The sequence below is a fragment of the Peromyscus maniculatus genome, chromosome 10 (assembly GCF_049852395.1).
Source record: "Peromyscus maniculatus bairdii isolate BWxNUB_F1_BW_parent chromosome 10, HU_Pman_BW_mat_3.1, whole genome shotgun sequence".
Lineage (NCBI taxonomy): Eukaryota > Metazoa > Chordata > Mammalia > Rodentia > Cricetidae > Peromyscus > Peromyscus maniculatus.
Window position 1 is genome coordinate 67,616,849 of NC_134861.1, and position 12,268 is coordinate 67,629,116.

The 12,268-nt window shown below is 40.3% G+C and overlaps 1 protein-coding gene and 1 long non-coding RNA gene across 5 annotated transcripts in view; one reads left to right on the top strand and one right to left on the bottom strand.

The window, feature by feature from the left end:
* Positions 1-12,268, bottom strand: part of Corin (corin, serine peptidase) — a 218,938-nt gene that overhangs the window by 63,482 nt on the left and 143,188 nt on the right. For both annotated transcript variants that reach the window (XM_042257503.2, XM_006979681.4), the window contains exon 7: positions 53-160. In XM_042257503.2, coding sequence (XP_042113437.1) covers positions 53-160 — 108 coding nt within the window. The remainder of the gene's footprint in view (positions 1-52; positions 161-12,268) is intronic.
* Positions 3,825-7,742, top strand: LOC121820907 (uncharacterized). 3 transcript variants are annotated; one of them, XR_006061530.2, is made up of 3 exons: positions 3,825-4,196; positions 5,585-5,683; positions 5,837-7,742. It is a non-coding gene; the product is annotated as an uncharacterized LOC121820907 (long non-coding RNA). The 3 variants fall into 3 exon arrangements; XR_013042946.1 differs by lacking the exon at positions 3,825-4,196 and adding an exon at positions 5,013-5,342; XR_013042945.1 differs by lacking the exon at positions 3,825-4,196 and having other exon boundaries at positions 5,558-5,683.

Here is a 12,268-nt window from a genome sequence, read left to right on the forward strand (position 1 = left end):
CTAAAGACCTGTGGTCCCTAATAAAACCCTTTAAGGAATCAATGCTACTTACCACAGTTTTGCTCGTCGCTCAGATCTCCACAGTCATCATACCCATCACACACGAGGCTCTGGTTGAGACACTTGCCTGTGTGGCAGTGAAACAGATCTTCACTGCAGTCTGCAGACAAGGAGAGTTACAGATGTGTCATTGAGCAGCACACTACACTAGTGTCTAATTGGACAAAGGCTAGCAGGGGACAGAAACCTTGATAATGACCCAAGCTATGCCTGTCGTCTTACAGATAAGGAGTTAGAGAAAGCCAGTGGCTGGCAGAGTCGCAGAAGAACCGCCACCAAGACACTGATTTCCAAGTCAAGTTCTCTTATCTCTTTCTGGAAGTCTTTATCTGACTTTTACTTTATGTTGCCTGAAAGATCTTTGATAATAAAAGATGAGATAAAAGGTCTTCTTGAGTCACCATAGTAACTAATGTAGTCTAGGTTTATCTGGAGTAGCTGGCTTTGGTGGATAATGTGCCATTTCTAAATATCTCCTTCACAGGGCAAGTCTAAGTTGGTATAAATGTAGTGAGGTGATATGCCATCTACATTGGAGTATTGCCATTACTCTCTGCATAAACATCAATGCTTATATCAATGGGTGTTTCATAACATGATCCTCAAGTAAGCAAGCACTTTCCCAAGATTATGATGGCAAAATGAGAATTGGTATATGTAAAACTTAGGAAGCTTAATATTCAATGTGAAAATAAATATGTGACAGGAAAGGGTTTTGTGAGTGAGAATCCCTGGAATAAAGCTATTAGACCTCAACAATATGGAGAAGTTAACTGTTGCAAACCCAAACTATCATAAGCCATCTTTACCAGCATTAATAAATACCTATTGCCCTCTTCTTCATGTGACCTAGCATATTGGTGATCACTAGGTAAGTGTTTTGGAATGTTCAAATAGACCACTAGCTTTCACCAACCAAAAGGCTAAGAATGCTGTCGGCTAGCATCTGAGGCCTATAGATGAGATTTTCCTGCTTTCTGTAACCTACATAATTGATGTTTCCACCAATGTATTTGAAGTGTCTTGACTTATAATTTTTATTACTCTGTTACTATAAAATTTTATGGAACTTTTACCATGTTGGAATGTGGTACTTGGGTAATGCTGAATCTGTGTTCCTGGGCCAGGTCACTTCATATTTGGCTCCAGAATAAACCATCTCTTGTGTTATTTGAGGTGAGAACTGTTTATTCTGCTGGCTGTTTATCAATATTAGTAGGAACATAAGCTTTGTCCTTGGGTAGTCTAGAACTCTTACATGGGTTCTGACATCTACTACCTGTGGTACTTCTAGCATGTTCAGTTCTTCAAGCCTATAAATTGGTATCTGAAACTGGGACAAGATAATGACATTATGGAGAAGAGCACACACATACACAAACACACACACATACACACACTCACACACTATAAAAGCATGACAACCCAATTGCAGGTAGAAGACAAAAAAGCCTATTTCGAAGATACACAAATAGCTAATCAGTACATTAAAGGGGCTCGATATTCCTAGCTATTAAAGAGATGCAAAGCTGGACCAGAAAATGATTCTATTATATATTCAATGCCTATAACCAGGAAAGCAAAAAAAAAAATCCAAGTAAAAATTTTGTAAAATAGAAACTCCCATGCATTGCTGAAGGAGATACAAAAAGATTCCACCATGGAAAGATTTTGGCAACTCCTTGTGAAGGAAACTGTAACAACCTTGTCACACAGCTAATTCGTGTTTTCTATTCTTAAGATTCTGTCTAAGAGGAATTCAACACAATTCCCACAAAGACTTGTATGTGGATATTCACAGCAGCCTTATTCATCCTAGCCCTAAACTGGAGGAAGTCCAAATGTTCACCAAAACAACAAAACATAGTCTATGCTTATAATGGGACACTCTTCAGAGATTGAAGAAATCAAATGCCTGATCTAGGTGACAGGATTGGTTAACCTCGTAATGCTATGCTGAGTGAAAGGAAACAACATCAAAGTCTTCACACAGTATGACCCATCTATGAAATTCCCAGAAGACAGCAGATTTATAAAGACAGATTTCAGAGCAGTTTTTCCAGTGTTAGGAATCGGGAGTGACAGAAGATGGGGAGGAGGGAAATTTGAAACGAACTGAAAAACTTTGATGACTGAATGGTGATAATGGTCACACAAGTCTGTATATTCATGAAAGTCTAGTAGGTGAAGATTACAATATATAAATTATATCTCAAAAATCTCTATGAAACATTTTGCCCGTGTTTAGTAACTGGATTTCAGAAGTGTGTTCTTGCCTTTTTCTTTATTCAAACTAAATAAATTAAGTGTGAAAATGGGTTGTTATGAGAAGGTTGTTTTCCCTCATTTAAACTAGAGAATGAGCAAGATCATGCTTCTTCACATTGTTGAGAAGGATCATGAGCCATGAGCAGTATCTCAGTTGAATGGATGCAATGACAGATGTGATGGTATTGTGTTACCCAAAATATTGTGCACCCTAATAAACTTACCTGGGGTCAGAGACAGAACAGCCACTAGATACAAAGGCTAGAAAATGGTGGCACTCACACCTTTAATCCTAGCATTCCAGAGACAGAAATCCCTCTGTGAGTTCAAGGCCACATTGGAAATGGCCAGGCATGGTGACACACGCCTTTAATCCCAGAAAACGAGCCTTTAATCCCAGGCAGTGGTGGTAGAAAGCAGAAAGGTATATAAGGTGTGAGGACCAGAAACTAGATGCATTTGGCTGGTTAAGCTTTTGGGCTTCTAGCTGCACAGTTCAGCTGAGAGCCATTCGGATATGAGGACACAGAGGCTTCCAGTCTGAGGAAACAAGACCAGCTGAGAAGTTGGCCAGGCGAGATAGCTATGGCTTGTTCTGGTTCTCTGATCTTCCAGCTCACCACAATAACTGGCCACAGGTTTGATTTTATTAATAAGAGCTTTTAAGGTTCATGCTACAGACAGATTTAGTACGTTTCAAGTAAAGGAAACAGGAAGAACAAATGAAAGAGGTCAGAAATGAAGGCTGATGAGGACCAGGGATTCAGGGCTCAGCCCCCGAGTCCCCTAAACTCAACGATTGCCTAGCATCCTGCATCTCACACAGCATGTGGTGAGCACAGCTTTAGTGTAGCAGGCTAAGCTCAATGACAATGATTATTATCCAAAGTCTTTGCCACCAGTTTTCCAAGTTCTAGTGTTCTAAAGCCCAGTAGACTGACTAGAGTCTATACTATATTATACCTTAGAAGAGGCTGAAGAACAAGCATGATGAAATGATACCAAACACGGAGGCATTTGATCATTATATAGTGTGGATATTACTGAGTTATGACACCATACTCAAGAGTATGTACAATTGCTGTGTCAATTAAAAATGAGAGGTCTTCGCCATTGATCAGTTAAACAGTTCATAAACACCTATTTCAAAAAACTTTTCTTCTATGAGGAACTATCTTAACTTTTAGAATCACCTCATCTCAAGAATGACATGGGCCTTGTAGATTCTCTACAGTAATTTCATTAAGAATAGATTATATGCATATATATACATATATATATATATATATATATATATATATATATATATATATATATGTATGTATATATAAAACTGTGGGAACCCACAACTGACTCAGTTCCCCAGGTTGAATCTGAAGTCTATTCTGATTAAATAGAGTTCAGGCTTGTTTGCTCCAAGGCTGTGAGAAAGTTCTGATTAGCCCACAGAGTCTCCTTGAAGGGATGTGAGAAAGTCCTGATTAGCCCACAAGAAGGAACAAACTAGCTAGCTAGATGCATGCTGCTGATGCCAGCCAGAGGTACATTGAGATCAAAAAGAAACTGCCTGCTCCTTGACGCAAGGCAGGATAGATAGTGGCTGAATGCCTGTGTTGTGCATTGTTCTACCTCTGTCCTTCAAGACTGTATATAAGCTGGCTGTGAAATAAACTCGGAGCTGTTGGGAATTGACCGGCAGACCTCTTGACTCTTTTCTGTCTCTTCATTGTCTCTTCAATCCGCATGCCTCTACCCAGCTACCCAGCAGGCCCAACAAGTGGTACCCATCGAGGGAGCGGGTACAGAGGAGTCCGTGACAGACACCATAGAAGAAAAAGGAATGCACGCGAAAAAAAGTGGAAGCTGTGGTAAGTTAACTTGAGAGTAAAAGTAGTAAGTGTAAATAAAAAAGCAGATGTGTGGTAAAAAAATCATGAATAAGTGTAAAAATAATTATGGGTCAAGGAAATAGAAAACAGCTGTTTGTACATTTACTTAAAGATATCTTAAAGGCTAGAGGTACTAAAGTAGAACATAAGCAACTGTGTAATTTTTAGAATTTGTAGAACATATTGGAGTTAAGATACAGCAGTATTATGATAAGCATTGTCCAGAAAAACTTACAACAGACATTTTCAGTCTCTAGACACTCATTCAGGACAACTTAGACCTTCGTCCTGAAAGGCATAAAGTGTTTCCTGAACTAAGTAAAACTAAAACTAAACATTCTGCTCTGTCAGAGAGATGGATTTATGCAAATGCTTTTACTAAGTTATTTGATGCTAATGACGTTAGATTTTGGCAATAAGGCAGAATTAGAGGAAGAGGCCGCTAAGTATTATAATGAAGATTCTCTCACACCTCAAGGTTCTCCCCCACCTCCATTCTTGACTATGACTGGTTCATCTGGAGAGATTAAGTGGGTCGTGACCTCAGACTGTTAGACCAATGTCTCACTTTCAGATCTGTTCACTGCAACTGGTAAATGTAAATGTGAGCACTCTTGTCTTGGCCTGTGTTCTGACTGTTACTGTGTTACTGTTCTGTTCCATGTCTAAGGGGACTGAGTCCCCCGACTGAACTGAGATAAGCAGGTAGCTCCTGCCAGATGTGGATGATGTACTGCAAGAAAAGTCACATGATAGATAGGACTCGTTAACAGCAAGTGAGGCCATTGTCTCAGTGCTGATGTAACAGTACTTATGTCTCTGTCAATGTTACTCATTTCTGACTACTAATCTTCTTCATTTCCCTGGAAAAGAGGGAGGGGAAGGCATGGCAAGAGCCTCCTCCCTCTGTCTTGCTATCAGGCCTGCAGGATGAGCGGAGCTGGTCTTGGCCAGCAGGAGAAGCCTGCAGCCAGCCAGCAGCTCTCAGAGGATGAGGGCATGCATTCTTGGAGCAGAAAAGGCAGAGACAGAAGCTGCAGATGAAGTGGCAGGGAGTGCATTCCTACAATTGGCAAGCTGAACAAACATCAAAAAGAGAATCTGACATAATTGTTAATTACTATAGTAAGAAAGGTTAACAATTTTTTTTCAGGAACACTGGCAGCCAAGGACATATTCTGTGCCTACTTTCCTTCCTAAGCCAAGTTCTTCACTGTGATAACGTCAAGGTCTCTTCTGCTGGCCAGCAACTTCCAACTTTAACCCACTTTAACCCTTCTCTGTCCTGATACTGCTTGAAAAAAAAGTTTAATTACCAGCCTGCATACTCTGATGTTTTGAAAAAAAATATGCTTTTGCCTCCACAGGAAAAGAAAAAATACATGGATTCTGGTCATTTGAGTCCAATGGGTTGCAAATACTTGTCATCATTCAAGAGAATTGATTACAGATTTTTATTGATTAAGGTAAGAAAAACTTCTGCTAATCTGAAATGTTTCACATTGATACAGGTTTTTAATATATTAATGCAAAAATAAGTTTTTTGTTATGATATATGCATATATCTATATGTTTCTATTCTTGTTTGAAATGTTATACTTATGCAATGTTCTAAACAGCTAGGAAGAAACCACAAGGAAAAGGACTTTGGTGGAAATCTGCATGTTGTCTGAAAAGCAAGAGAAGGTGAAAGATTGGAATAATGATAGAGGAAAAAAAGGGAATTTGTCTATGTCAGGCTGAACCAGAAGAGCAAACATGCACAAAAGAACTGCGAAAGTCTAACAGAACTTTGTTATGGAGATGATGTACTGGCATTATTCCTTTAAAGTATAACATTACATGGACACAGCAGTATATTCTTGATTGTTCTGGAAATCAGGACAATTATAGTGACTCTTATACAGTGTCTACAGCAGAATCTTGGGACCAAGGACTGTCAGCTAGAATTTGGTATTCTAGTACTGGATCTCCACAAACATCTGTTTGGAAACTTGCTTCTGCAATGTGAACAGTTGCAGGATGTTGCAGTCACTTAAAACCTGTTTGTCAATTGAAAGAAACTGTTTTAGCTTGTGTCAAAATGCCCTATGTTCTTTTAGTTGGCAAATATTTCTATGAATGGTTCTGTGTTTAATGTATCAAGTCTTAATTGCATTTTGACCAATTGTATTTTCCAAATGGATAATCACATTTGTGTAATAGTGTTAAAAATAATTTTCTTTTGTTATATTGCCAGTATATATGAGTGACCCATAATTTGATGATAAAGGGTTACAAGTAATTGAGGAAATCAAGAAATCTTTAAGTAGATAGAATCATGTTGCTGGATTAGTTATATCAGGAATTGCAGCTCTTGTTACTGTGCTTGCTATGACTACTGTTGCTTCAATGCCTTTGGTCAATCCTTCCAGACATCAGGGTTTGTTAATCAATTGTCTATGAATGTTTCTATGACCTTAGAGACTTAAGAAGTTATAGAGTGAAAATGGAACAAATATTGAATGCTTTGTATGATGTGGTACAATTTTTGGGAAATGAACTCCAAAGCCTGAAAACTAGAGTATATTTGAAATGTCATTCTAATTATGAGTAGATTTGTGTTACATCTTCTGTGTATAAGGAAAGTGCTATTGGAATGAAAAGGGTTAAGGCACATCTTAAAGGAATTTGGCATGATTCTAATGAATCCTTAGATTTGGCTAAATTACATCAAGAGATTATAGAAATGAGAAAAGCTAAATTGGATTTTGATGTAGCTAAAACTACAGAAGGAATTTTAGAACAATTTAAATGGGTTATCCCATCATGGTCATCATTTACTTCACTCTTAAGTAGTGTTATAGCTATTGGAGCATGTGTCTTAGTAGGTATAATCTGTTTGCTTATGATTCCCAAGCTGATTTTGAACTCATTATGGAGATTCGGCTTGGAACTCTACAGAGTAAAACTCTGCACATTCCTCTGACTTAACACCAGAGGCTGGTAGCCAAAGACGGGTAAGTTTTCTTGCCTCCTTTCAACCTAAGACAGGACATGAATGATGGAATTCATGTTCCCATGACGGGTAAGATTGGAGTGTGTGTGGTAAGGAAACACCTAAGACAGGCACAATCATCTGAGAGACTCAGTGGAGTCTTAAAATAAATAAAAAAGGAAGACTGACTCAGTTCCCCAGTTTGAATCTGAAGTCCATTCTGAGTCAATAGAGTTCAGGCTTGTTTGCTCCAAGGTTGTGAGAAAGTTCTGATTAGCCCACAGAGTCTCCTTGAAGGGCTGTGAGAAAGTCCTGATTAGCCCACAAGAAGGAACAAACTAGCTAGCTAGATGCATGCTGCTGATGCCAGCCAGAGGTACATTGAGATCAAAAAGAAACTGCCTGCTCCTTGACGCAAGGCAGGATAGATAGTGACTGAATGCTTGTGTTGTGCATTGTTCTACCTCTGTCCTTCAAAACTGTATATAAGCTGGCTGTGAAATAAACTTGGGGCTGTTGGGCATTGACCGGCAGACCTCTTGACTCTTCTGTCTTTTTCATTGTCCCTTCAATCTGCATGCCTCTACCCAACTACCTAGCTGACTGTCGGCAAGCCTGACATAAAACACATTATACACATGTGTACAGAAAAGTTTAAGAACTTTTTATTTTTTGTTTCTCTCAACCTGATAATTTTCAAGCAAGGATGGAATAATAAAGGAAAATATAAGACCAAGAAAAAGTGCCAGTCTTCATATTGACAGTCCTGTTTCCTCCTGTACAACAGAGAGAATTATCTTCCCATGCTGCACCCTTCTGCTGAGTGAGGTGTGACCGACAGCTGAGCCCAGGAAGGTTATGACCTTGCTTGCTAAATCCCTAAATTAAAGCCGAATGCTAGGAAAGTGTGTACTGAGATATGCGTAGGGTTTTTTTTGTTGTTTTTTTTGTGGGTTTTTTTTTGTTGTTGTTGTTTTAATGAAACTGCTTAAAAGGTCTTTTCATTTTTGTTCTGTTTCAATCTAATTATTTTTAGGAAGTTATTAATTAATTTGATAGAACAAGCATTAACCAGGAAAATAGTCTTCTCAACTTAACCATCAGTGTAAGAGTCCGTGCATCCCCCAGAGAGGAGAGGGGAAGATTGGAGACCATGAATAAAATTCTTTTCAAGCAGCGTGTGCTACTTTTTCTGATAGCAGGGGCACTAGGGAATCAAATACTCCATTTAGCATCTGATTAACCTAAGAGCACACCAAAGCTTTCCAGAAGTTTCCGTGTCTTCTGTGAAGCCCGTTCTGGATCTTTGATAATCCATAATAAAGCACCTCATCAGAGATCTATTTTAAGATTAGCGCTGTCATTTGCTAAACTACCGTAGGAATGGAGAGCACACAGCCATTTAGTTTGCAAAACTCAATGTGGCTTCTGTTGCCATCTCCTCAGTGAGAAAATCCCCTCAGGAGTCAGATACCAAATTAGCTGCACTTAGAAAACAGTCGGTTACTTCCACACCTCCCCTCAGATCCGTAAACACTCAGAATCCTAACCAAGAGTACCATGTAGCCAGGGACCCACAGCAAACAGCAAAGATCACAGTGGCTCCTTTTATTGGAGTAAATGTTTATTTGTGCTGAAAAGAGATGTGGTCAGCGCAATTTGGGGCCAACAAATCATAATTTTCAAAGGGTGCTTGCTGAGATTTTCTTGCTCGATTCAAGCATATTTTTGCCTGGACCTAAGTTAGGTGTTTTTATACTTGCAGCTCTCCACCCCTCCCCCTCTCCCTTCCTCTCCCTTTCTTTTCGTACAAAGAACTTGATGGAAAATGTTTCTTCTTAAGTTCTTCCATGTAAATATTTACTCTCAGTTTGGCATCTGATAAATACACTGTTAACCCTTGTCCCTCAAAATTATCCCTAAATTAAAGCCGAATGCTAGGAAACACAAAGTCTTTTTTATCCAGGACTTCCTTCAGTTTGCCCAGGCTCCCACTCCATAAACATAAGCTGTTTTTCCTCAATTCAAGAAGCAAGCAGGAAATCTCAGTTTCCATCCTCCACAAAATTAGAGAGGAAAGGTCATTTTGTGCAGCCTTCTCACTGTGAGATGACCAGAGAGGTTAGAACGCTTGCCGGGCACTGCCTCGTCTCTCTCTAACAGACTTGTAAGAGGCCAGCCCTGGTGAATACCTGGATTTTATTTTTCTACCGCTGCCTCTGCCTTTGGAGGAGGGCACTCCTGCCATACTACTGGCATCTTAGATGGAGTAATTCACTGTTGCATGGGAACAGATGTTTAACAGTGTCCTTGACTGAAAACCACTAGACATTGGCAGCATTCCTGATGCTCACAGCTGCAGCAGTGAGAAACATCTCACATGTTGAAAAATGTCACCTGCAGGGTTGAGACCCACTGTCCTGGCAGATAATTGCAGGGACAGGCCTAGCTTAAATCCTCCCTTTCCCACCCACCTCTCTGCATACCCTAGTTCGTAGCGCCCTGTTTTCTGATCATGGGACTTAGTGTCACTACATTTCTACCATCTTGTTTGGTGTTATATCATTTCTTGTATTACTGTTTTCAAAAACATATTTGAAATGTCCTAGTTAGCATCTGATTTAATCATGAAGGTTTAATGGTGTCTGGGAAAGCTATGGCATGCCATCTGGGCATGATGCAGCAAGTGCTGTCTTAAACTCACTGCCTACACTGGGCCTGTCAACAGTCACTTGTGAATGAGGGAGGGGATCACAGGGTTCACCTCTCCCTGACAAAGGTTCTGGAAGGGTGGAAGTCACTGTCTTCAGTTGCGTTCTCGATGGTGACCTCACCGAGCTCTCTGATGCATCGTCCCAAACTCATGGTCACACAGATGGCACCAGTTAAACTCAGTGGGTAACAAAACAAAGCAAAAAGTCAGTAATGTGAAAGGGGTACTTGTAGGGAAGAGGTGGTTGACGGGGGTCGAAGGTGATAGGAATTAGAATGTGTTTTATACATGTAGAAAAATGTCAACGACAATTTAATTAACAAAAAAAGAAGAAAAAGATTCAAATAATACGTTGTGTATTATTCCCCTGATTAGACTAAAAGTACTGTGGAGAAGGAAATCAAGATGCAACATATCTACTCACTGGGTTTCTACAACATGGTTCACAGATGGCTGAAATTCACTGAAAGAATCTGTGACTGTTTAGCTGAGTCGGTATTTTCACAGAGCCACTATGCTCAGTGAATTTTGCAAACATTTGAGGTTCTTTCCTTAGTTGTCAAATGAGACACTTTTATTATCCTGATGGAATGCTTTCTAGTATTTACATGCATCCTTATTGTACAAAAAAAGGTTTCTAGAAAATAGGTTAGCAGAGACATGATGGTGGTGGGCATGCACATCCCCATTATCTCCTTCTTGGCCACCACAAGAAGAAGCACCATGCTGCACTGTGCCCTTGCACCATGGTACTCTGCCTCATCTCCGGCCCAGAAGCCAGCCAGTCATGTGCTGTCACCGGAGACAATGAGCCAAGAAACCAACATCCAAACGAAACATGCCCCACCCATCCACATAAAATCCTTCCTCCTTTTAAATTGTTTCTCTAGGGTACTTGTCTCAGTCATGAATAACACAATGGAGGTGGCAGAGACTACCCTACCTATAGTTACAAGCACCACCATAGCCACGAACCTCAGCATTCTTGGAGAGTTGTGGCATGGCTCTATAGGTTTATATCCAACGATTCAATTCTAGACATAGTTTTGTTTCCACTTTGCTCATGAAGAAATGAAGGCAAAGAGAGGTAGAGTTGTTGTGCCCAAGTTCACAGAAACAAGAATGGTAAGTACAGGAAAACAGGCAGCCAGCTCAGCACATACAATATCGATCACGATATTGTATGTCACTTCTCACAATCAAGTAGCCACTCTCTTCAAAAAAGAAAATAATAATTGGCTCGCCAATTTTACCCAAAGTTCAGAGCAAATGGTTTCCAAAAGTATTTGATTGATTTCATGTGCCAAAGAGTATACAGTCACACCACTGTGAATGAGCCCAATCCCAGCTGACCCTGGAAGCCAACAGGGTCAGGCCTGATTCATTGTGGAATGGGAGAAATTTTGGAACCAAAGAACAGGAACCCTTTTCTTTGGCGCTTGTTTCTGGTTTTAGGTTTGCTTATTTTATTTTATGTGCATGAGTGGTTGGCCTACATATGTGTCTGTGCACCATATGCATGTTTGGCTCCCTTGGAATTCAGAAAAAGGCATCAAATCCCCTGAGACTGGAGTAATAATAGTTGTAAGCCACCATTAGGTGCTGGGAATCAAATCTGTGTCCTCTTTAAGAACAATGAGTACTCCTTACTGCTAAGCCAGCTCTTTGGAGCTTTAAAGCAATACATACCTATAAACACCTCCTGTGTGCCAATATATGCAACCACTAGCCCCTGCACCAACTGTTCCCAGAGATGCTCACCCACTCAAAAGTTTACAGGACACTGGCAACAAAAGAGATGAGCTACTTCTGGTCCAGAGGCTACATCTTGGATTACCTGGGCAGCTATGCAAAAATCTCATCTCCAGACCAAGCAAATCAGGTGTGTGTGTGGGAGGACATGGGGGTGGATGGTGCTACCTGAAAATGCTATTGCAATGAGCCCATTGTGGTGATACTGTGTTCCCCCAAAATATTGTGTACCCTAATAAACTTATCTGGGGTCAGAGAACAGAACAGCCACTAGATATAGAGACCAGAAAATGGTGGCACACATGCCTTTAATCCTAGCATCCAGAGGCAGAGATCCATCTGGATCTCTGTGAGTTCAAAGCCACACTGGAAACAGCCAGGTATGGTAACAAGAGCCTTTAATCCCAGGAAGTGATGGCAAGAAACAGAAAGGTATTTTAAGGCATGAGGACAAGGAACTAGGCCTGGTTAAGCTTTTAGGCTTTTGAGCAGCACAGTTAGGCTGAGAGGCATCCAGTCTGAGGAAACAGGATCAGCTGAGGAACTGGAAAAGTGAGGTGGCCGTGGCTTGTTCTGCTTCTCTGATCTTCCAGCATTCACCCCAATACC